The sequence below is a fragment of the Rhipicephalus sanguineus genome, chromosome 7, assembly GCF_013339695.2.
Source record: "Rhipicephalus sanguineus isolate Rsan-2018 chromosome 7, BIME_Rsan_1.4, whole genome shotgun sequence".
Lineage (NCBI taxonomy): Eukaryota > Metazoa > Arthropoda > Arachnida > Ixodida > Ixodidae > Rhipicephalus > Rhipicephalus sanguineus.
This window is the reverse complement of record NC_051182.1, coordinates 142,992,092-143,018,406: the sequence shown is the minus strand read 5'-3', so window position 1 is coordinate 143,018,406 and position 26,315 is coordinate 142,992,092. Positions and strand designations below refer to the sequence as shown.

The following is a 26,315-nucleotide window of genomic DNA, read 5'->3' as shown; positions in this document are numbered from 1 at the left end:
CCCTGTGAGCTACTGGGCACGTAGTAATATTTAGAAATAAAATGGCGCCCAGTGAGTGGGAGTCGGGAAGATACGAGTTCGCTGTTGGGTGTGGGTACACGGTAATGTTTAGAAGGAACACGGTAATGTTTAGAAGTACACGGTAATGTTTAGAAGGAAAGCCGCTCTGCCTAATGTGACAAACGAGTTACTTGTCGCATAGAGTTTCCTACAATACTTACTAGAGGGAACTCTGGCGCTAGTGTCTATGGGAGCTGCAACGCATGACGCTTCAGCCAGCATGGGAATGATGGGTAGTACAGAAATTTGTCTAAACTTCGTACTTTCGGTTCCGTTTGGCTCCGCGTCGGCTGCATCCGCTTTGTCGAAAAACAAAGTTCAGCAAAAGTCAGCAGTTTCAGTTCGCCACTTTAACTTCTTTAGGCTCAGCAATTCAAATCTGGTCACGAAGTTCACAACGGTCTATTCTTTTATCCGAAACGAACGCCAAAACACAACAATAAACAAAGCCACAAGTACGTTTGAAGCCGCAAGCACGAAGACTAGGCAAATTTGTGTACTACCCATCGTTCCCATGGTAGCTGAACGATCGCAGCGCCAGAGTCCCCTCTAGTTAATTTTAGGAAACTCTATGACTTGTCGTCCACTCGGTACGTGGTAGCTTCTAGGAGCAAGTTAGTCTTGCTTTGAAGCTAGTGGGTACGCGGTAATATTTAGAGGAGAAATATGTCCTATGTAAAGATGAGGGGAGTCCGCTGTTGCGCGATGGTTAGTGGTACACAATAGTGTTTAGAAGGGAAACTGCTCTGCCTAACGTGGCAGAGGTGTTTATATTGGGTCCCTTTGGTACGTGTTAGCATCTAGGAACAAAACGGCGAGTAATCAATGAAACGAGTTAGTTTTGCGCTCGAGCCATTTGGCACGTGGTAATAATTTAGAAGATAATTGGCGTCCTACATAAAGACAAGAGAGTTCGCTGTTGGTTGCAGTGGTTACGGTGCTCGCCTGCTGACGCGAAAGTCGCGGGTTCGATCCCAAGCCGCAGCGGTCGCATTTCGACGGAGACGAGATACGAGAGGCACCAGATGGTCGACGTTTCGGAGCGGCGTGCCTCAAACGTATCGGAATTTTGACACGCAGAACCCCAGATATTATTATTGTTATTGTCATCATCTTCTGTACTGGTGTTCGTGACAGCTTCCCCCCCCCCCCCCTTCCACCTCGTTTCTATCCCCTTCTAACTCCCAGTCATCGACCAAATGGATGTCAGCTATAACGCTGTTTTCCGCTTAGCGTTTACACTTGCAATATCGTTTCGACTCGCAAAAAACAGTATAAAAACAAGAACTAGATCGAGTACTGTTTCATATATCAAGTTTCGTTTCTTTCGCCGCACTGCACGCAATTAACGATTCGCGAAAGGCAGTGGTAGAGAGAGCATCGCGCGGCGGTCCCCCAGACATGGCGCGTTTGCTGCCCTGCCCCGGAAAGGGGCCCATTTTGGTTGGTATGCGGGCGAGAGGTGGAGGGAGGGAGGGGTGTTGTACAACCTCTTGGTCGCGTTGCAGCGGCCACATAACTATGCGGGACGGTCCGCGCACATGCAGGGCTCTTCTTTGTGTTTTTGTTTTCTTTTTATTTTGTAAGCCACCCCGCCGCCACAAGCACCACCTGTCCCGGTAGTTCGCCGAGCCGCTCCCGTATTTCTTTGTTGGCCTCACCCTCGTCCTCTTCTTGGGCCTCCTCTCCTTTTTACTTAGAGTATCAGCGACGGCGGTCAGGAGTCGTACCTGTGATGCTGGGAGACTTTCGACTCAAACTGCTTGCCACTGCAAGACTGTCTTCTAATTTTTTTTTTCTTTCACGTTCTTCCTTTCCGCCTCACGGGGGGGGGGGGGGGGATGGGGTACGCCTATAATATAAACACCTCCGCCGTCTCCTCACCTCCCCCCCCCCCCCCCCCTCTGTGAAACCAGACCACACACACACTCGCACTCATTTCCCTCGCGTGGTCGACGTCGCCTTGGAAGTCGACCCTCGTATTTTTATCGGCCCCGAGTTCTTTCCGAGCCTTTCCGCTGCCGCGGCTTTCTTCCCTTGGACGCCATCTTTATTTCGGCATGCACCACCTTGCCCTTGCGAGTCGTATGCGCGTTTCTTTTTTTTTTTTTAATGTGTGTCTCGCTCTCTTTGTGGCTTCCTGTTCCGACAGCGCCGGACTGCGACCCCTCCCCTCTTTTTTGTTCGTTTGATTTTTTTCTTTCACACGAAGGAATTCGAGGCGTAAGTGGGAGAAAAGAACGGAACGAAAGCGGGGGTAAAGCGAAAGAAGTAAAGAAAGCAAGGAAGGTACCCTCCTGTTACGTGACTCCTGTCGTTCAAGGAGCGTCTCAACCGACGCCGTCGGCGCTGGCTGGTCCCCATTGAAAAAATAAGTGGGAGCCCGAAGTGAAGGTGAGGGGGAAGAGATTGAAGTAGAGGTGGGCGTGGTTCGTCTCTAAGAAGACACCTGTCCCCGCACCGTACTTCGTCGTCGTCTCGTCGTCTTCTACTCTCGTTTGTGCTCTCTTCTCCTCGCCGAATCTATCTGTCGCGCTGAATCCAAAAAAAAAAAAAAAAACAGTCCCTAAGTGCAGGCATACTTCGGACCCGCACTTTTTGCGGACTCGCCGGTCGTTGTACGTCAGCCATCTGAATTCCTGTCCTCTCAGATATCGACCACCCAGTCTCGGAGGCCATTCCTTAATGACAAAAACGGCAAAGTTCACCCTAACAAGCAATTAAATAACAAGCAATTTTGTTTACAAGCAATTTTGCTTACAAGCAATTAAGTTACAAGTTACAGTTGCTCGAAAGTAATGACGTTACATTACTGTTACTTTTAAAGTAATGATACTACTTTGAAGCTACTTTAACAAAAGTTCATCATCATTGGCGTAGCCAGAAATTTTTTCAAGGGGGGGGGGGGGGGTAAGCGCCCTTTATGTTTGTATGCATGTGTGTTCGTATGTATGCATGTATATGTTTGTATGTGTGTGTACATACACATGCAAAATTACAATTTCCCAGGGGGTTGGGGGGGGGGGGTGAGCAACCTCCTCCCCTGACACTTTCGCACTCGCTGAACGACAGTTTCGCACTCGCGGTAGAATATCAACCTGCGGATCTCTCTAGTCAAGGAAATGTTCTTTTTCGCGCGCTTCGTGGGTCTCGTTAAGTAGGGCCTCCGAGATCGCCCTGACCGATCTCTGCATGAGGCCATTCTCTCCCGGTCAGTGTGCGGCCTTTATCCGCGTGCGCCACTGTTTTGAACAGCAGTCGCGCAAACAAGGTGTCGTCAGCGTACAGTGTAGTCAAGTAAGTGTTACGTCATCATCATACCGCGTGTGTCTCGTCAGGCACGTGTTTGCCTCTTTCGCCCACTTCGTGACGCCTGCGCGCGAAAAAAAAAAAAAAAAAGAAAGAAAAGTGGCCATTGGGTCTTGCAGCCTTCACACGCGCGCACAGCAAGACTACCTCTTTCCTTCCTGTATTTTTTTTTTCTCTTACGTTCCACGAAGCAGGCGTCCATTATGCCCCCTCACGTCTTACGTCACAGACGTCAGTGCCTTGCTCCTTCCTTTCACTTGATGTCTGGTTTACACCAATTGTTGCTCTTGCCAACGTTGTTGGCATGTACAAACGTGTTTATAACACTAAATGCTCAAACAAAAATGTGCCTCTTGCCATTGAATGCGTCACATTCGTATCGGTGCATTACAAGCCACCGTTGAGCAAGCAAGTATTCGTTGCTCCCTTTCATATTGTTCACGACTGTACGCTTACGTTGCGTTTACGACGCTAGTCCCCAAGCTATTAGCCTCACAACACTAATAGCTTGGGAAAACGCCTCCGGCGTAACTGGAGCCATCTACGTCACCGGTAACTGGGTGTACAACTAAACGAGTAACGCGTATGTATACGGAGAGGTTGCTTGCGCATGCGCCGATTACGCGTCACGTGATCAATGTCGTCTAACGTGTTCTCGTTTTCTTTCTGTCCACTCGCAGTGCTGTGTGCCAAGAACCTGTGCAAGAAGGACTTCTTCCGTAAGTTGGACTTCAACTTATTATTCTTTTATTGTTCTTCAACTTATTCAGCTATTAGTTATTAGGTCTGCAAGTGATTTTTCTTTCAGCTTGTCTGCTTCGCAGCCGTGCTGTAACGTAGGCTAATCTTACCGCGAAGAATTTATAGCAACGTGCAAGAAAAGAAAGTCTTCCTTGCACCTCTTTTCTCTCGACCGTATAAAACTTCAATAAGAATCTTACCCTTGCACCTAGAGAATCTCTAAGAACGCTTTTACACAACTAAAGTAAGGCGATGCGCGGGCACAAGTGAGATGACTTGCGCAGCTTTTTACGAAAACATACGGCGCGGCATGCCGTCACTCAAATTTCGTCCCTCCCATGGGACGGTTAGTTCCGGTCTGACGTAGCGGAACTGTCGCACTTGGTGCGCGCCTTGCGCGATCAGTTTCGATTTCACCCATGAAATTCGATGACGAATATCTCGAACTGCGTACAACTTTTGTGATTTCTAAAAAGAAATAGGTATGCCATAAATTGGCACGCACTACAACTCTGTAATATAAACGCCTGTCCTCAAGTCAATAATTAAGAAGTTAATTAACGAGTTTTTGTTAATTAGTCGCGATATTGACGTTTCAACTGCGGCGAAGTATTTCCGCCTCGCGTGGAGTTCGTGTGCGAAAATGACACGACCCTTACTGCCATAGGATTTTTATTAAAAAATCTGTATTTTCTAAAAAAAAAAACCTGCATAAACCAACGAACCTTGGGGACACCGGCCCCTCGCGGAAGGAGGAACGTCTTTAAGCCTCCGCCGGCGTGAAATTCCTCTTCCATCAGACTTTCAGACGCTTATCCGTGACGTAGTAAGCGGCCAACGAGGACGTCGGAGGTCGTGTGTACGTAGTACTTCCGCGTCGCTGCCCGATGAGTTGTCAGGGCCAGGTACGTAGTGTCGTCACCTCCCCACATTCCCAGTTATATGGGTGGTGGTGGAACTAAAGGTACCTGGCCGGCTGCCCATTTGCGGGCGTCGTGTTTCGACAGAGTAGCAGCCGCGACACTAGTTTTCGAAACTGTGTAGAAACTCTTCTGCCGGGATCTCTTCTCGCTCGAACGTCAGGGAGCAATGGAGGTACACTCAATAGAGAGAGAGAGCAACTTTATTAAAGAAAAAAAGTCCCGGCGAGTTTTTCAGGGATTTGGGCGAATATTCCCACCTATAGGCGTCAGCCACGAGCCCTTGAGCTGTGGCGGCTGCCTCGGCCCGCTGGACGGCAAGGAAAAGGAAAAAAAAGGGGGGGGGGGGCGGCTTGTTACTATTATTGTGACTTGCCCCATACATAACTATATTTAAAGATACACGTTAGCTCCCCTTTATCTATTATAGTCGTGTCCTTCGATGATGCCACTTCCCGCGAACTTGTAGACCTTTTCACAGGAGAGAAAAAACGCCGCCATGCTGGGCTGTGGCACGGGAGTACAAAGGCAGACGTCACAGCCATGGCAGTGTACTTTTGGGAGGTCATGCCTATTTAGCACAGCCCAAAGACGATTTTTCAGTCGCGCGGCTGCAGTCGCAAACATCTAAACCAATCAGATGCGCAGGAACATGACGTCAGCTTATTTTTACGTGGCAATGGCATTGTGAGCCGGATCACGTGAATTTTCGTGTGGCGACGGGTGTGTGTCGCACGCATGCATGTGTGAACGTCGGTCGCAAATGGCCGCAGGTGTGAACGAGCCTTTCGGAAAGACTTGCTGCAGCTGTCGCAGCACCTCGCTTTGTCAATGTGAAAAACATGCCGGGTGTTCCAGCTAGAATTAGCTAAGCCGAAATAATAACAGTTGTAATAACTCCTGCCTTTCCCGCCGCACCCTGCCTTTCAGAGTAGCGGTGATCTTCTTCACTGTAATAATAATAATAATAATAATAATAATAATAATAATAATAATAATAATAATAATAATAATAGATCGCAAGAGCACCTATTTTTGGGCGAGTTGGTTTTGCATAGCATAACACCTAAGCGCGCGCAAGCAAGGACGGAGGGAGGTGATGACAACACAAGCGCTTACTTCCAACTAATCATTTATTCACAAAACTGCATAATGTGAACACTTCCTTTCATAACGTCACAAGACTGTAATGCCGACCGTCAGGCGAACATGCTCAGAAATTGTTTCTTTAGACGATAAAAATGATGGAATAATAGATGTAACGTTATCAGGCACGCAGCCAGGATTTTTTTTCGGGGGGGGGGGGGGGGGGGGGGGGGGGAGGGGAGGCAAGGCCTGATTATTCGAAAGAAAGTCTTTTCATGGCAAAAAGAAAAAAAAAGTTGCCCGGGAATATAAAAGGCTGGACGAATTTCGGGGGAAGGGGGGGGGGGGCGGGCCCCCCCTTGCCTACGTGCCTGAACGTTATGAAACATGTACTTCGCTTGGTTATCTCTCCTCCGACACCATCAACACATATATTTTGCTCTAATTACTCGGCTAATTAGAGAGAGATTTTATTGATAAGTGGCCATTTAGTGAAGGTGGGGAGTCCCTCATTCCAGGAACCCTCTGGCCTGCTCGACCGCCCGGCTGGCGGTCGAGCAGGCCAGAGGGTTCCGACTGCCGGGCCCGGGCGACGAGTTGACGCTGGTCGACCAGGTCCGGCTTCGAGATCGCAGCCTCCCACGCGAACCTACGACGCATAGCTAATTAGACAAAAAAATAATTATGAAACCGAATAAAGCCAGCGTCTTGTCTAACGTTATATTTGGCACACCATGCTATTACCACAAAGGCCTAAGCGCACGCTAATTTCTTATGAACCCTCCTTATCTCGGCAACTGCATTAAAAAAACAAAAACAACAAAAAAAAAAAACGACGCAATCTCGACTCGCACGATCAGGCGGCCGGTGACACGGATTTCCGTTTTTTGAACCGTCGCCGCGCGACGGCACCGCTGTCACGTTAATTCGGTTGCCCCGCAAGTTGCGGAGCGATATGCGAAGGATTATACTGTACGGGAGCAGCGTAATAAGGGCTTTATAGCGGGATTGAGCCGGCTGTATACGCAAAGAGGTCTGGCTGGCTGGCTGGCGCCTACACTGCAGCGGTCACGGCGGCCGTTTCGAACGACCTCTGGTGAGGGAAGAGGCGTGGACGGATACACGTGTACTATATACCTACGTAGCCTCCTCTCCCCCACCAACCTCGTCTAGACTCGTGCCCCCCCTCTGCCCTTTTTTTTTTTAATTTTTCTTTCTCTTTCCCTGGAGCCACTGGTTCAGCGTTTCTTTTGCCGGTGGGAAGGTGGACCGGTGCACGGCTTTGATAAAATAAGTTAACTAATTAATGTGTACGTAACTCGTCGTAACCGGCGCTACCTGTTCTGACCTGCAACCGCGCTTTCGTAACTGTCCCGCCAGCCTGATAGCTTTAATACCGCAAATGAAAAAAGAAAGAAAGAAAATGAAACGCGGACTGAAACAGGAAATAAAAGCTGTCGGTACTGCCGGCTTCCGCACGGTCCGCTTTAGCGGTGTGTCTCGTCTCGTCTTGGCTATTCACCCTCCTCGCCTTTGATCTCGGCGCCATGCGGGTGTGTACAGTCATGTACAAATTAAACGCGAACGGGAAATTAGCGAAGTGGAGCAGCTTCCGCAAGCGCTACCCCGATGGTATATGCCATTTCGCATTGGTTACTGTGGGCGGCTGAAAAGGTTGTTCGGCCTCCACATCTGCTAAGCCGAAATCATGCCGATAAGAGCGTGCGTTTTAGTTAAGCCTAATCTGTTCTTCTAGCTGCACGGCGTTAATTCCTAGGGCATGCTTATTGAAGGTTTGCGTTCGTTTGAATGTCGTATTCGTGCCGTAACGGCTGTCATGTTAGATGTTATCACTGTAGTATATGTTATTCCCTTTATCATGTGGCACCGGTTAGAATGCTCCTAGCTAGCCACTGCGCGCCCTTTCAGTTATACGCTATAGTGCGTGTTACTTTTAGGCGTCAGGTTCACTCTCATTGAGGTAGGGAAAAAAAAAAAAAAAGGAGAGGCCTTAACGCATCCAGTGTATTGAAAAAAAAAAGTCTGGAAGAAGTGACATATCAAACACGCCTTCTCTGGGTCTTAAGTTTATTGCCTCAACCGCGAGAATCTCTCCTACGCAACCTCTCTCTCATCTTCCGGAACCTGACAAACAAACAAACAAACAAACAAACGAACAAAACAAACGAATGAAAACAAACAAAACAAACAATGTGGCTCTATCTAGGCACAACAGTAATGTCATCTCCTGGCTATGTACACTTTTTCCTCCTCGCTGCTGCGTTCTCTCTCTCTCTCTCTCTCTCTCGATTCTCACGAACGACCTCCGACGGCTCGGCGAAGTCGGTTTATGCGCTTCTTTGTTATCTGCTCGCGCAGTCGGTGTTGTTGTTGTTTGTGTCTTCGCAGCTTTGCGGCGCCGCTTTCGGGCTTGCAGCTTTCGTTCGCTTGGCGAAATACCGCCGAGGGTTGCGTATGTCTCCATCGTTTGTGTGGCGGTGCGGCGAGTAATAGTTGGACCGGGTAGAGAGAGAGAGAGAGAAAGAAGAAAGGGAGGAACACGTACGATGCATCTGCGGCGAACGACCGGACATTCCCGCAGCGGGCTTTGGCTTCGGCTACTTACGGCTGCCGCCGTTCCCCGCGCTCTGAGATTTAATTTCCGTTTTGCGCACTCGCCACCGTCGCCCCCACCCCCTTCCCTTCCTCCGGGTCTATAGCAGTAGCTCATCTCACGTTGATGGCAACTGGCGACGCGAAATTTCTGCGTGGTCTTTATTGGGACGGTGCATTGCACTTGCTATACTGTACGGACATCGTCGAATTCCGCCATGTTGTGTCCAATTATGTTACGGCTACATTCCGAGCCGATTAGAGAAGGTCGTTTGCACCCCCCCAATGGCCAATCAGAACTGACAAGATGAAGCCGAATTCTGCAAGTGTCCAGAATAGTGTGTACCTTGGTGGGTCACGTCAACGTGAAAGTAGACCGCTTTTCTTGTTAATGATGAAACCTTGCAGACTTTTTTGATCGCTTTTAATTATGTCTGCACCCTCTTAATCAGTATGTTCTGTATCACCTCGTCTGGATATGTCGTCTGCTCGCAAACGGCTAAGTATTTCTGCAGCTTTGCTTATTTTCGTCTTGTTTCGTCTCCCAGCTAAAGCCAAGTAGTCCTCCGTCGTCTGCATAGGTGGTACAGTGTTTTAGTGTGCTCGGCTGCCCACCCGAAAGTCGTGGGTTCGATCCCTGCCGTGGCGGCCGCATTTCGACGGAGGCGAAATGTTAGAACCCCGCGTTCTGTGCGATGTCAGTGCACGTTAAGGAACACCAGATGGGCGACATTTCCGGAGCCCTCCACTACTGCGTGCCTCGTATAATTATATCGTTTCTCTGGAAGGTAAAACTCCAGATATTATACAAGTATGGTCCTGGATCGGTGCTTGTTCTTCGTCTGTTGCCGAGTTCTTTGTTGTCTGTTCGCTAGAATCGGAACAGAGGACTGTCGTGTGGCCTTACTGTCCTGTTGAATCTTGTGAACGTGGCACGACAGCAAAGCATATCACACGTATATATTGCGTCATGCTTGTGGAAGATATAGACCTTGTCAACGAAGGCTCCCTGGGAGCCGCCATAAGCCTCTCTGTGCTGTTGTTAACATGCGTGACCCCCCCAAAAATGCACTGCCGAGGCTGTGACGTCAGCTTTTGTACTCCCGTGCAACAGCCCAGAAAGGAGGGGAGCCTTCTCTCCGTTAAAAAGGTGTATAGACCCACGCCATCCCTCTCTCCAGACGCAGGGCAGCAAACCGAATGACCTAATCAACCTCCTTTTCTCGCTATCTCTCTAGTCGTGTCAGTGTCGAGACTCGAGAGTCTCTAAACGTTCGTGCCCGGCACTTCCGGTTGCGGCTCGTGGGATTCCGAGAGGGATGGACGGGGGGTGGCAAAGTCTAAATACCGATGGCCACCGCCCCTGTTCAGCTCTGCAGAGCCGCCGCAGCAGCATGCAGTGTGGTTGGTTGGTTGGTGTAGTGGTGGTGGACAGGCCCTGGGGCGTGCGTCCGATGACCTCCCTCCCTCTCAGCGTTCCGTGCCGGACGTGTGACGTCACGCCCGGCCGCGGATTAAAAAGCGGCGGCGGCGGCGGCGGCACGTCGGCCGGCTGGCTGCCTCTCCTAATGAGCTAGCTGCTGCTGCTTCTTCGGCGAGATTTTTTTGTTTCGTTTCCTTTTCTGGCGGAGAAGGCAGAGGCAAGGACGTCCGTCCGTTCGCCACATGGCGTCTTGTCTTTGTACGCTCGGGAAGTTTGTTTGTCTTTTAGTATACGGGGAGACTGCTTCTCGTTGTCATCGGAGCGATGACTCCCTTTCTCGGGGAGTCGTCGTTTTCGTTGGTGCCGCTGTTTTATGTGTTCTGCGAAGCGTTGAAGTGGGTCGCGTTCCGGTTCATTCCTATAGAGCGTGTGCACGCTGAACTTTCGATTCGCTAAGAAAGAGGAGGAATTGTGTGGCGCAAATTACAGGCGGGGCTTTTCCGAAACCCCGTACGAGATCTACAGCAAATGGCATCCTTGGAGAAGTGTTCAGGTCACAGTGCAAATTTTTGTGATGAGGCAGCGAATTTGGTCCAACTACATGGTGGGGACATGTCCGAATCAGTAAGATAGCTTGCACACACTATATAGAATCCCGGAAGGCTGCTCTGCAGCCGTCCAGGCCCTAACGTCCAGCAGGATATCAATTAAGCCCTTGCTGCTGGCGTGTCTCTGGGATTCCGGCCGACGGCTAGGGACGACGGGGGAGGTGGACTTTCTCCTGACGTCCATTGACTGCTGTTCTAGTAAAGATTTTTCTCTCTTTCGCTGCTTACGACGCTGCCAGCAAAGGGTGTCGCACTGCAGTACGCATTTATGCGAAGTTGCGTATAGTTGGACTTGCCAACGACGACTGCTTATTAGAAAGACGTGGCAGTTCGTCGCATCTTCTCATCGCCATGGCCATCCTCTCGGGTGGAAGATAGACTCCCTCCCCATTCACATCCCTTGTTTTATCCCCATTAAAGGAGTACGGACACGAATGTTAAAGGGGTACTGACACAAAATTTCGCGGCCGAGATAGCCTGCTCGATCGATTCCCGTGTACGTGCGTGTACCATTTGCAAAATATCGACAGCGAATAAAGCTTGGAAGGTATTTTATATTAATTTTGAAGTTCGCGAGCGCGATCCAGCATTATAGGCCGCACCTGGTGCATTGACAACCTCGGAGGTGACCCGAGGTGACCCCCCTACTTCCCCTACGTAACCGTTGCAGCCTGTACAAGTTATGATGAGGTCGTAGCCGCCATTTCTGTTTTGACGCACTTCCCGACGAATCGCTCCTCGCCAGCGGGTCAAACCTGAAGTGATTCGCCACGTCGAAAATTTCTTCCATCCCCGCCGCAAGAAAATCGTCGCCATCAGACGACGATGAGCCCGACGACGACAGACCGCGCGGAAATGCGTCACTGTTCTGTGTGCTCACCTGGCCGAGCGTTTCACTCGCTAGGTGGTGATAGTTGCACCCGGCGGCTTGTCGTCTTTGGAGCTCTGTCAAACCGAAACTGAGGCTGTGTCGGTAATGAGGAGCTTGTAATTAATTATCTGTCGCGCCCTGCAGCAAATGATGTGCCGTGTTATGACTAACAGGCCCCCAGCAACACATTGCAGCAAAAAAAAAACGCGGGGCGAAATCTTCTGTGTCAGGACTCCTTTAAAATGTTGTCGGGTTGTTGCTCTAAATAAAAACACTGGTGTCGAGAACCCTATATAGAGTGTTGTGGTACCTGGGGATACATCGAATATATTTTTAATATCGCTACCTTTAAAAAAAAATCACACCTTCGGTTTCGATGTTGAGGGGGCGGCTTCTCAGTGACGTGTCATCGCAGTGTGACATCACGGGGAGATAGAAACTCGCGACGTACTAGCGGCAGATCTGTCATCTGCTCGTGGTGCGCGTAAGCAACGATTAGTGAATTGTCGTCCAGCGACACCGACAGGGATTTCTGCGATTTAGGCTGCATGCAGGACGCCGAGAGTTCGCAAACTCGGTGGAACTGTGTTGACTGGTCGGTATAATGTCTATCGCGGTGGGGCTGGCTCGCAGATCCTCGGTGACGGGAACTTTGAACTTTAATCAAAGTAATATATTTTGTCTTTCTCCGGCGTGTGGAGAGCGTTAACAGCTGTGCATACCGATGTAACGTAAAATGTGCCTCTTGCGATGTCGCAAAATCGTGTCAGTACACTCTTGTTTGAGGAGGAGAGGAAAAGACGCAACTTCTGCAGCCCTAGTTGGGAGCGCGACTCAGCGCCTCTAGGGGAATTTGGGAGAGGGTAACGAAGACGTGAAGAGGAGAAGGAGAGTGGCGTCCATGGTCGAGGACGCCGCGGGCGGCTTCTGCAGCCCTTGTCCAGTCCGGGGTCCTTAATGAAATGACGAAGAATCGCCCCGAAGACCTGGGTGTGGTGGTGGGCCGGGAGCAGGACGCCCCCTCTGTGTAGCCGCGTGGCTAGACCCTGGCGACTGAACACTCTTGTATGGCTTAGAGCTAAGCCTTAGCACAGGTTCCTCATCGCCAACGCTGGTGCCCCTTTCACGAGTGTCGCGATACTCGGCGGCGGCACTTTCCAGCAGTCTTTGCTCCCCTTTTGTCTCGTGGCGCAGAGATCGCGCTGGCACTGTTATCGGCAGTTGACCTTTGGACTCGCTATGAGACGAACGCGTGTCGTTCGCTCGCAGGAAGAATGACGGCGATCGAAGGAGCGCCGACGCGCTCAGAAAGAAGCGTGAATGGGCGCGAAAACGACGTGAAGCCGCTGCCGCTGGGTTCCATCGCCACAGTAGTGGAAGGGCTCCGCATTTTTCTATCGGTGCAACGTATACTGCGTATGTGGATCGGGTCGGTGTTTTTTTGTGTTTTATTTTTCGCGTACAAGTGTTTCTCATATAGCGCCACCGTCACTCGTGCACTCGCACTTGTTGTTCGGGACCTCGAGTCGTCGAACGCGCATGCGCCGTGTATAGCACTCGCCGGAGCGTGTCGTACACGTCCCTCTGCGGCGTGTATCAAAACCAGCTGTCGCCCGCTCCCCCATCTCGCAGAAACTGCTGCTGCTGTTGCTGCTATTCCCGCTACTGCTGTCGTCGCTGCCACTGCTTGCCGCTGCCTGCTGTGGTAGCTGTGGGCCATATTAGCGGCGCGCGTTCGTAATGAGGAACAGAGTGTGTGCGTCCGGCAGGCACGAGGCCAGCCATGCGGAGGGCATGCGTGTACTAAACTTTTGGCAGCTGCTGTTCCTGCTGCGTGGTGCAGTGACCCAACCGGTGGTTGTTGGCCTCTGCGCGCGCTACCCAACTGGTCCTTGCACACCCCGTCAATCTCGTCTTTATGACACCTTTATATCCGGTCCCCTTTCGACGCGGTCCACCGTGAAGACGAGGACGGTCCGGATGGTCCAGATGCGCGGACAGGTCGTATGCCGACGCCGCCGCTTTGCGAAGTATGAAGAAACAGACAGCTGCCGCAACCAGAGAAACAGAACTGTGAGGAGAAAGAGGAAGATGAGGAGAGAGAGAGAGAGGGGGGGGGAGTGCCCTTCGCCATGGAAGAACGCAGCTGGCTTGTTAAAGACGCGGATGGGGCGGCTCCGGGCGGCCGCAGGTCGACTCCTTAATTTGCGTGTCCGGGTGCAGCTCTCGGGCGCGGGTTTCCGCGATCAGATACTGCTCCGTGCTTCACGCGAACTCTAGGCGATTTTACGTAAGACACATGGGCGCCGCTACCTTCGCTGTTGAACGTTTTCTTCTTATTTTTGCATATGACGACCTGATTAATGTCATCATGAAACGTTGAATGCACCGACACAACCGTTTTCATTACGTATGCGCCTGCTGTAGCACTGTTCCTTTCGTTGTTAAAGACACAAGACGGCAAGGTTTTTAGAACAGCCCATTATGGCGGCACCGAAGCCCTTCCGCAAAATAGTGCTTGTTTCTGGTGGTATGTAGACCTTTTCCACGCAGGGAATCGGGATCGTGAGAGGACGCGCCACGCGGTCAATCTTACTACTTCAGCACTGTTGGGATTAGGGCGTGTTAGTGGTACATGATCTTCGGAAATAGAACAGCGCTGGGCGAACGAGGGACGCGACGAGTACACGCACTGCTCCGTGGTGATGTGTGTGCTTTAATTAATCCTATTTGTACAAGGAAAAAAAAAAGTAGTTTCTGCAAACCCGCTCGTCACCCCCTTACCTAATGCCTTCTGGCGATGTAGGTATGCTACAAAAAAAAAAAAAAAAACAACTCACAGGGTCCTTTATGCACTCACAAGACAACCGGAAGGCGAAAGCCATCTTCTCTTTTCTTCTTAATCGATGTATCGATCCTGACCAGCCCCCTTCCGAAAGCTTTCCGCACGTAACATGGTTTTCCACTGTCTCAGTCAGGATCGGAGGCACCTCACCTGATTTTGCACTGCCTCCGTGATCGGCCCACCTTTGATTAAGCCACGATGTCACGTGATGACGCTATCATGTGACGTCACGTCGTGGTGACGGCATAATGACGACGCAAATTTTGGCGATCTGTGACGTCATATGGCGACGTCATCACGTGATGATTTTTTTTTCATCACTCATGTTTTCGTCAAGGGCCCCGCAACGAAATGTTCAAGGCCTTTAATGTACAATTTATCATCATTTCAAGTTCTTTTATTACACGAAAATACACAACACTTGTTAGAGCAATAGCCATTAAGCCATTAAGAAAATATTCATCGTGAAGCGTTAAAGAATGCGGCTGGCCCCAGGAAGACACTGTATGTCTTCAATATAAAGTTCTGGCACTGTCCACGGGGGCGCCATGAACCATGCCGTTAGTCCTCTGTGACGTCACCGACACGTCATGACGAAATCGGGGCGTCCACGGTGGTTGCATGCATGGACAGTCTCGCAGCAAGCCCAGACGTGTTTTACACTGTAATCGGGCGCGACCTCGGTAGAGATTCCCGCCTCTTTCGTTCGCGGCGCGTGTCCGAACGTGGACCGGTCGTCGTCGACCTGCGCTGAGCGGTGCCGACGCACCACGCCACTTCTGCTTGCGTGCGGGTCACGGTGCGGTGTAGTACACGCGCAAGTGAGGGGGCAGGAGTCCCAAACAGGTGTTTTGCATATTTCCCTCCACATAGTCATTTTCTTTGGGAAACTCCAACATGTCACAAATAAGGGACGACACTAAAGAGAAAAACTTTTTTTTTTTTCTCGTATCAGTAAATTACTCTTTCACCATTCCAAAACCACCACGCCTGCTGCGAGTAGAAGCTTGGTAGGCGAGAAAACGAGCAAAAGGAAGATGCGGTTGGCGACGCCACCTTGAAGTTTCCGCACCAGTCGCCGTGACTTCATAGATTCTGACGGCAACTACTAGGGGGTAACGTAGTTCCCAGTTGGTGAAAACGAGTAGTACATTGTCCTCTGAGGGGGTCGTAGACTAAGCATACCAAGTTTCACGAAATTTCGTTGGGCCAGTGTCACCAAAATACGAAAAATACACTTTGAAATCCCGTGACGTAACGCGCGGAATTTCGGCGCGAAGTTTATAAATTAAGATTTGACCTTGATTTTCTCCTCTATTGATAGACACGTGATGGTAAAACTAAAGTCCCTAGATTTTTCCCTGTTCTAGGTGAAACTAACGCCACTAGAGTTCTCAGCATAGGAGGGCAGAAAATGCGGAGCTCACTCAGACTCACTCAAGAAATACATTTTCCGCTTAAGGCTAACTCGGACTCAGGCTCACGAATGTTTTTCCTCAACCGAGCTCACTCGGACTCAGAATCACTAAAATTTTGCTCAACCGGACTCACCCGACTCACTCGGACTGTACGACTCGCGGCTCGATCTGAGTGAGTCGACTCATGAGTGAGTTTCCGACCTATGCTTCTCAGAGTACAATTTATTGTTTCCCTTTAGTGTCCCTTTAAGAAGTGAAGATGACGCCAACCGAATCGCGGTGACTGCGCATGTGCAGCTCTTGCGAGCTGCGGATTTGTCCCACGCTGCAGTAGCGGATGTTGTGCCGGAAGTGCCGCGTGGTCGCGGGAGTCACCGGATGCTCTTCCGACATTCACTAAAGCCGCGCGCTTTCCAGGCGCGCGCTCTTTGCTATGGCTCTTCGTTATTCTCACGTGTTGTCAGTTTTCTTTTTGTGAGTTTTTGTTTGTTTCCATTATGCACTTGTCGTCGGCATGTACTACAGTGACACAGTGTTCCTCCTTTTTTTTCCCTTTTTTGTCCCCGAAGCACTTCCGTCGCGCGGCCTTATAAAAAGAACACGTTTAATGGCGCCGTGGTCTTGTTTTGAGAGACGGGAGCACGCAGTTGCCTCGTGAAGGCTTGGGCTTTCACGTCTCCCCGTCCTACTCAGGTTACATAATGTTTTTATGTTTCATAGCTTTCCCGCTGTCAGCATAAGAACACTGCTCTCACGGTACACTCGGTTATAACCTTAAAAAAAAAAAAAAAGAATCTCAGCTCCGCCCACAGTCACCGCTGTCCCTCCCACAGAGAATTTGCATAAATGCTCCATCCAATAGTACCTATCCATTTTCGTGACGTCAGGCACTTCTCGAGTGTTTGAGATAGCTGACTCTCCCATACGCGTTTGTGTCGCTAGTTTTAGGTCAGAAACTTGAACGTCCTGGTAAATTTGGTTAGGGACTGTGACGTCGCTGCTTAGCCAAACGCAGCGTTTTAGGTAGTAACGACGAACCTTTAGCTCGTAATATGCGTGGTATTTACGTTAGCCGAGATAAAGAACCTACGATTCGAGCGGAAACAAGCTAGCACGACTGTCTTTTACGGATGCAGGACAGGCCTGCCTCGGTTCTGTGGGCAGAGCTCGCAGTTATTATAGGTTGTAACCGAGTATGGTGTAGCTAATAACGGTGGTTCTGAACCGCGACGCGTATCCATTCACCTCATGCTGGCGCAGTTTGCTTGTTTCTTTGTGAACTTTTTTAACGCGAGAGGGTTTTGTTTTGGACTCCGCCGGAAATCGGCTAACGTCGTGTCCGTCACGGAAATGACGTCAGCAAAAAAAGCTGGAAATACGTTGTTCTTGTCTTTTTCTTCCTGGCCGGAGCAGGGTGGTAGGGGGGATCGCCATTGTTATCAGCATTGGCTCGTCGTCTACAATCTCGGCAACAATTAAGCATTTCAAGTCTTCCCTCGCTTCATTTATAATCCCCCTGCAACTGGCCTTTCGTTCTTTCTTTTTTCCTTTTGAAAAGCGGGTGTGGTTTTCCTTTTGAAAACCGGGCCCGTGCGCCCTCCCCACCCTCCCGAATTTTTTTTTTTTTTTTTTTGCCACGGCATACACTGCGCAAAATGATACTCCTAGAAGTACATTTACAGCGCAAAACCAAAGCCGCTCCACAAAGAAAGAAACGACATACGTAAGCGCTGACTATCAGCTGACTTTATTTCGGCAATTGTCAATGCATATATACCTCCAAGGCAGCCTTACCGCGCATGCGCCACGCAATCGACATAAAAACAAAAGTGAAACGGAGTGGAAACAATGAATCAGTGTATTACATACGCGATGAAATGAAATCAAACTCAGACGAGTGCAGGGACAGATACGTGTCGCTCATGCAAAGATGAGCCCATTTTCTGATATACTTCTAGGATTATGAACCAACTAGGCCCAAAAGAAGTTTTACTCAAAATGATAGTCGACCACATCTGCCTGCCCTGCCCCCACTTCAGATCATGGCCCCCCCAGAAAAAAAATTTCTGCCTACGCCCCTGGTCTTCACGTCCTTTTTAGCGACATACCCGTTTTCCTCAAGTAATATGAACCAACGATAGCCCAGCAACAAGTCCTGCGCATGCACGCACACACAGACACACGCACGTACACACACTTATGTAGCTGTAGTTAAATCTCTGCGTGCAAGTAAAGCAGCACTTGAGCGCCCCCCACTGATTGTATCGTGTGCAGACCATACAGCCGACCGTCAAACCGTGGTGGTATATTGGCCGCAAGGAACTCACGGGCGTCACTGGCTCGCTGTCGCCATTCAGTGCGCGTTCCTCGTAACGATCCGGACGACCTTGTCGCTGAGTTTTTTCTTTTGTTTTTTTTTCTTTCGCATTGTCGAACGCGACGACTGTCGCGACGTGAAGGGCGCGGACCGCGTAGGCAGCGGGTATATGGCGTCGTCTGTTCTGTTTTATTTTGTGTCTGTTGTTTATTTCGCCTTCATTTCATGGCCACACCCTTGTGGACGTACGGCGTCGTTTCGTCTGAGCCCACACCTGGAGCGCCATGCAGCGAGCGTGTTATTAATAATTTCTCTTGCTGCTGCGGTTCCGGGAAAGTAGGATCTCTTATAGTAGAAAAAAAAAATTGGTAGGCTTTTTTTTTTTTTTTAAGGCGAAAGCCTTGGATGCTTTATCAAACACGAATATTGACCGTCGGCAGCGTCCGGCGTCGCCGTCGTCAACACGAGTGATTCAAAAAGTCGTCACCATATGTTATCACAGATCGCAAAACTTTGTGACGTCGCTACGACGCCGCCGTGACGTGATGTCGCACGATGACATCATCACATGACATCTTCGCTTGGTCAAAAGGGGGCCGATCACGGAGGCAGTGCTTAACCTAAGGTGCAGAAAGCTTGTAGTGCCTCCGATCCCTGAGGCAGTAAGAAAACGACATGCTTAAGGTGCAGAAATATCTCGGATGGGTGCAGTCGATGTTCAATACATCGACTGGGAAGAAAAAAGATGAAGATGGCTTTCACCTTCCAGTCGTCTTAGGTGAATTCATAAGAGACCCTGTGAGTTTTAGATGCGAAGCATCTTATGGCGGAGTTCATTCCGGGGGTGGTGGTGGTGGCGTGCGGCGTGACCACCCTTACTGCGCATGCGCAAACCCTCTCCACACACCTCCTCTCCACTCCCCCTCTGAAACGCTGCTTCGCATCGCCTCATGGTCCCCTTTAGCGGGAGATCATGCGATTTTTTTTCTTTCTCTCTCTCTCTCTTCCCTCCGTGCACTGGAACATTCTCGATCTTTTTATTCCCACGGCACAACCCCTGCATGTTGCTGCGCACTGCGACGATGCTCCCGTTGTTATAACAACCGAGGTTCTCGTTGTTATTATCATTCTTAAAGACAAGCATCGCGAGGGGGGCGGGGCGCCCGAGTGAGCTGCGAATGCCATTATCCCTGGACGCGGAGCGAGCAATCGGTCTCAATTGCAGGCGACGCCTCCTATTATAGCTGGCGCAGTTTCTCACTTGCTTCGTCACCGTTTGCGACGCTCGCTTGCTTGTTTTATACCAAGTGGGAACTCAGGCCGCAGGCGTTGCCTTCGCGGAGGGAAAAAAAAAATATCGAAAAAATACACACAGAAATCTTGTCTAAGTGATATGTCTAGGCGTATATCTTTAGCTTGATTTTATTGCAATAAGGGTGGTGTTCTTGGTATTGCGGAAGGGTAATTTACCAATACATTTATTAGTAAATAATATATGTAATATAATTGCTAAAAATTCACTGCGTCCCTTATGCACTCGCCTAACATGACTCGAGGGTGAACGCCATCTTCTTTTTCTTTTCAATCAATGTATCGGTCCTTCCGCGCCCTGCTGAGAAAGCCTTCAGCACCTAGCGTGGCTTTGCACTGCCTCCAGGATCGATGGCATTGCACGCTTTTCTGCAGCTCGCCTGGTTTTGCACTGCCTCCGTGATCGGCCCACTTTTCACTAAACGACGATGCCGTGTGATGACGTCATCTTGTGATTTCACGTTATGTGACGTCACAAATTTTGGCGATCTGTGACGTCGTCGCGTGATGATGATCTTTTTATTTTTTTTTCGTCACTCGTGTTGACGCCACCGACGGCCAATTTTCGCGTTTGATGCGGCATTTAAAGTTGTAACCTTCACACACACACACACACACACACACACACACACACACACACACACACACACACACACACACACACACACACACACACACACACACACACACATATATATATATATATATATACAATTAAGATTGTAACCGACTGCAGTGCAGATGCACGTACAAAATAAAAAAAGATGTTTCGACCGGGGACTTGTCTTTTGATTTCAAGTCTTATGCATATATATAGCATATATAGCGAATGCCCTTCAGACGTCCGCTTCTCGACCCCGGTATGCGTATGTAGAGGATGACGAGAGACGTTGGTGTATGTAGGACTTCTCGTGTCTGAGAGGCCTGACCTACATATAATATGCAAAGGAGACGGGAGAATAACGATGGTATAACGAGATTAACGAAACGCTGCTGCTGCGAAGACATAAGAGAAACACTCAAGTACATGCGCTGCATGCAACTCGCGATGTGTCGCGGTTTACGCAACCCTCCTCGGTGCCGTTCCTTGCCTTCTTGCGTGCATCTGCTGCGTATGCAAATCGGGACGAAGAACACGGCACGTGGTGGTGGTCGCTGTACTACGCTCTGTTGCACAATATACGTGTTGGACGTCTTCCCGAGTCTCGGTAGCTTGTACACGAAACCATGCTGCAGTCGAGGATAGGAGGGGCCTTTCGTGAATGCGGGCTTGAGGATTCCGGTACGTAGGGGGTGATGGCTGAGACACTTTGTTCGATAAACAGCCAGACTATAGTAAGTACGGTGGCGCTCAATATGGGCTGGTCGAAACGGAGTAACACCAACCGAGGTATTGATTAAAAATAAAAGCTTTTTTTTTTCCTTTACGAAAAACACGGTGGCCATGTTTGAAAACGCAGCCAAGCCTATGTAACACCGGCAAACGTGAAATTGGTTTTGGAAGTATACGCCTGTAGTCGAAACATCGCGCGCAATGCAATCGTCTGCGTCCTGTACTTCCCGATTGAGTTGTGGCCCAAGTTTATTTGTCGGCGCACGATGCAAGTCAATTGAATTAACTTTATTTCAACACGGAAATGTTGAGTACCGCAAACAAGGAGCCTTCGTGTTGCTTGACGTACGCTTGTGGCACCGCTTCTCGTACCATACCTCCCTCGGTTAGTTCCACTCTGGTAACACCAGAGGGCAGCACTTAATGTCCCGTGTTCGGGTGCCTTGTTGCGTGCTGCTGTTAGCATCAACGACCTTTCAGCAACCCGTTGGTACGGTTACGTAAAGTCACTGGAACGTAGTTACTAGTTATGCTGCTTGTAGCGCCCCTGGCGGCAACATGTACTTGTTTCTCGTTCTGCGCGTTGGTGTTTATGGTGTACTGTATGCGCTGTTAGTTTCAGTCTACAGACGACAGGAGGGTAGGACATTGTTTCCGATCTCCTTTCTAAACAGTCTTCTGTTTTTTTCCAACAGCCCGTTCCACAAACGACGCGGTGCATGTCGCGCATCTAGACTTACTTTCAGCGCCGCAGGCGCCACCTGTTTATTAGACAGGAACTCGTTCCATCTGGCCTCTCTCATTGGTAGTTACGTACGTCACGTGATGCGCCTGCCTAGCCGATAGAGGGAACAGTTTTAGTCAAGTACAGGGCCAACCACATCTAATGGGAACACAACATTATATATTCAAGCCAGTAAAACTTGAATGTTTATTCCACTTCGCGAGGCAGATGTCCGTTATATGATGTCTAATCATGGTGTCAATAAACACAGTCAAAATTTTCCGAATTATGTGCTAAACGTCAGCTTCTATGAGGTCCTGAATACTAATCTAAGGCGTTAACCTTAGATGTGGTCGACCCTGTGTTGCACGTTATTCGTACCAAACGTCCCACAATTCCACTCTAGTGCAAAACTTATTGCCATTCTCAACAAGTGGCCTTTCGACAACCCGATTTTTCGGCGCCTCGCGCGCCCCCTATGCCGTCTTGTTCTCCTATTGGTACTTATGGTCATAGCCTCATTTAGGGCATATCCGATACAGTAAGTTACAGTCTACCGAAGACGACAAGCGGTCAGATGGCTTGGTTCTTGAGTTTCCTTCTAAACAAAGTCTTCGTTGTTGTTTATTTCTTTGTTTAACACCACGTCCCGGAAACTCGAGCGTCGGCGCCCGTTTAGCGACCTATTTTCGACGCCGCGGGCGCCGCCTGTTGTACTGACCACTCGTTCCGCCTGGTCTCCTACATCGGTACAGTTACGTGCATCACGTGGTAAACAGAATGGCTTCAACCGCGGGAACGTGGTGGCGGTCTTAATTGAGGCGAATTTCCGATCCTGTTTCTTTCTTCTTCTTTTTTTTTTTTTTTTGCCAAGGATGCTCTAACGAGGTCTTTTGCTTTGTCCACCGCTAGCTGCCACGGTCCGTAACTATATACCATACTAAACTAGACCGCTCTGTGACCTTTAGCTGCGTCCGGTTTCGCAGTCGTTTTTTATGCGGACGCAGTTTCGACTGCGCCTTCAAATGGGCAGACAGAAAAAAACGTTTCTTTTTTGTTTTTTTTTTCATATTCGCGAATTACTCTTTCACAATTCCAAAATCGCCACTCTTGCCGCGTGAAGACTTTTTGGTAAGCTAGAAAACGCGCAAAAAGAAAATGCGGGTGGCGACGCCGCCGTGAAGTTCCGGCACCAGTCGCCGTGACGTCATAGATTTTGGCAAAGGTGAACCACATTATCTTCTGCGGGAGCCAGAGACTTAACGTGCCAATTTTCAGGAAATTTCAGGAAATCCGTGACGTCAACATCGGAGATTTCGGCGGGAAATTCAAAAGTAAAACTTTTGACGTTGATGTTCTCATCTGTTAATAAACATATGGTGGTGAAATTACCGACACGAGTTTTCAGAGTCTTAAGCTATAACTTACTGTTTCACTTTGGTGTCCCTTTAACTAAGGTGAATTTCCGATCCGCTGTTTTTTTTTTTTCTTTTTTTCAGGGACGCGCTAACGAGGTCTTTTTGTTTGACCACTGCTACCCCTGGCCGTAACCATACTAAACATACAGCTGTGTGACCTTCAGCTTGCGCCCGGTTGCGATAGTTTTTAGGCTTGCGACGACCTTCACACGTCGAAGTCACGTACTCGCCTCGGGAACTCGTGGGAAAAGGTTGACGCTGAAACAGGAAACCAGCAAAGAAAAAAAATAAGATAATAAACAAGAACCGAGAGATGCGATGCCTGAGCTCTTAATTGGCCTCTCCCGGTGCGACTTCTTTCGCTGTCTCGTTTTTTGTCCGTAGCCGAAGCCGGATAGATAGCCAAGTTGTCTTCGCGTGGTGGGTCCCTCCTCCGGAAGTCTCTGAAGCGCTAGTCCCCCGCCGGCAGGGGGTGCTAATTGTTCCATTTGTAGAGGTCGCCATTTTGGGGCCCCAGGATCTTTTATTGTTTTTTTTTTTCATTAGCGGCCTATTTTCTTCTTTTCTCTCTCTTCGTACTGCAGTGTTTTTCTTCGATCAATCTTTTTTTTTTTTCATTTGAAAGCGTTGTTAGATGTTTTGAAGTTTGAAACACATGCGATCACGGATTTTGAAAGTAGTTCCCGTTTTTTTTTTTTTTCGTGTTTTTCATTTTTGGCCCTGATCCGAATTTATGATGAGCTTTCGATCATGTTTTGATGAATCAGTCTGGTTTGGCTGTTCGATGAAACTGTGCTGTTTTTATTTCTGTTGTGTTTTATTAACTTATTTTTTTTTCATGCGATTTGACCTACGGGAAATAGGCTGTTGTTTCAGAAGTGTTTCACACACGCACGCACGCACACACACACACACACACACACACACACACACACACACACACACACACACACACACACACACACACACACACACACACACACACACGACATTTTCCGGGCTGAAGCCGAAAAAAAAATCACTAGAGAAATGTGGCATGACATAAAGCGACCATATAAAACTATGATCATTAAGGCGACATATAAATTTGAATAAACTATAGAAGATTAGCTAATCTTGAACTAAAATCCCGGGACTCTGGACGCATCGTTTCAGCACTGTAGCTAATACTGAATAACTGTTGGCTAAGGAAGTTTGCCTCCGAGTACTGTTTTTCAAGGTGTGTTAGTCGCCTTGTCTGAGGAAAGTATCGCTAAAATTGTTGCCGTCAGAGGCCTTCCCAACACGCTTTCTTACATTGACAACCTTGTAAGGTACGCCAACACAATAAGCTCAAACTGTACGGTCCGCCTTTGACCTTACCCGCCTTTGTTGTCGTTTTATTACGCGTTTATCGTGATACCTAGAGAGATTATACTTTCTGCCGCTAGGAAAAACACAAACGCGCGTCTTTCTATTTGGTGCGTCCCACTCGTTGCCCTCGTTATCCTCAAGATGGCGGAGGAATCGTCGCGTCGTCTGCTATCTCTATTATTATTATAGCAGCGACGTTTCTCTGTCTGTGCGGACAGCTTTGTATCTTTTCTTGCCTCTTTTTTGTATTACGTGCGACACTTTGTCGCCAGCGTTGTCAACTTAATCTCTCTCGTGCCCTTGTCTCTTTGTAGGCCGTCGCATTCTATTCCGTTTATACGTACTTTTTCCACGAATTCGAGATGCGGCCTTGTCGTCTGCTATCCTACCAAGCCTTTTTCTGCCGTCTTCTCCGCAAAATAATTGTCGTCTGCGTCATCTACTTGACGTCTGCTATCTTAGCAAGGCACTTCCGTCGTCTGCATGTCATAATCGTCGTCTGCTGTCATAATCGTCGCCTGCAGAGCAATCTCGCAACCTCTCAACGCGATCTCGTGAATGGCGCTGGTGCCTCTGATATTGACAATTGTAACGTATCGCTCGCTTATCGCTGCCTTCGGCGCTAGTCGTGTCGGCTCACTCATCTTTTCTTGTAGTACATCAGTTTGATTTGTGCTTTTGATTGTGGACTTTCGTGCGTCATAAGCGTTAACGCGCCTATTTATCAAGAACACTTAAGATCTGGCGCTCACACTCAATTATCCTTTGTGAAATCACTCAGAACGCATGGCAACACTTTGCACAGGCAACGTCATTCGAATAGAGAGGTATAGATAATTAACTGGTGCTATATGGACTTTTCCAAAATGTGGAGATCGACAAATTATCTTTGTTAGATTTGATGGGCAAACCAAAAGTTGTTTACGCAGGCTAGCTGGGCCATCACAAATGTATAGCTATACTTATTGTAGACGTTAATGCTCCTTACCACGAATTGCGTGAGGATTAGAGAGCCAGTAAAGACGTCGTGAATACGTCGTGGTTGCCGTACAAGAATGTTTTTTTTTATTATGCATAGAAGAGGAAGAAGAAGATCATGACGATGATGACGAGGATGACCTAAATGCGCAGAGTTCCTAACGGTGCGTGATGTCTGAAAAGGCTTGTCATATCAAATCGACGTTGCGTTTGTTGTTGCGGCGTCGTCTGCGAGTCGTTTTCCCGCATCGACCACGGTCGTCTGCTTATTAACGTTCGTGCAGCAGACGACGTCGTCGTCTGTCCGTGTCGTCTGCTCCCATGAATGGCGCCTCCGCAGCCGCCGTGACGCTGTCGTCTGTCCTGTGGGCGGGGCAAAGTCGATATTATAGACGACGGTGCACGCAATGCCCCTACCAGAATCGCGGTAGAATTAAAGAACCAGTAAAGTCTTCACGAAGACTTCATCGCTGACTGCATAACAAGAATGCGTTTCATTACATATAATAGGCTGATGATAATAATGTTGATGATGACGACCTCATTGCGCCGAGTTGCTAACCAAAATATATCAAATCGACGTTGTGTTGTGAACACCTATCAGGCTAAGGGCCTGTCATTCGATGTGGTTATATGCAATATGTCTTGTTTGCACCAATCTGCCGGCTACCAAAATGAAAGTTATTTCTCTCTCTCTTGACGTTGTGTTTGTTGTGGCAGCGTCGTCTGCTAGCCGTTTTCCCGCATCGACCACGGTCGTCTGCTTATTAACGTTCGTGCAGCAGACGACATCGTCGTCTGTCCGTGTCGTCTGCTCCCATGAATGGCGCCTCCGCAGCCGCCGTGACGCTGTCGTCTGTCCTGTGGGCGGGGCAAAGTCGATATTACAGACGACGGTGCACGCAATGCCTTTATGTCTATCGCTCGGTTGCGTGTCCTGTTTCTACAGCCGCTACCGGGCGCCGGCGCCGCGCAAAGCCGTTGCTG

The 26,315-nt window shown here is 49.1% G+C and overlaps 1 protein-coding gene across 1 annotated transcript in view; it reads left to right on the top strand.

The window, feature by feature from the left end:
* The window catches only part of LOC119400113 (E3 ubiquitin-protein ligase SMURF2), a 111,334-nt gene that overhangs the window by 51,749 nt on the left and 33,270 nt on the right, over window positions 1-26,315 (top strand). Inside the window, exon 2 of the mRNA XM_037667058.2 lies at window positions 4,050-4,088. Within this exon, the coding sequence (XP_037522986.1) occupies window positions 4,050-4,088 (39 nt within the window). The remainder of the gene's footprint in view (window positions 1-4,049; window positions 4,089-26,315) is intronic.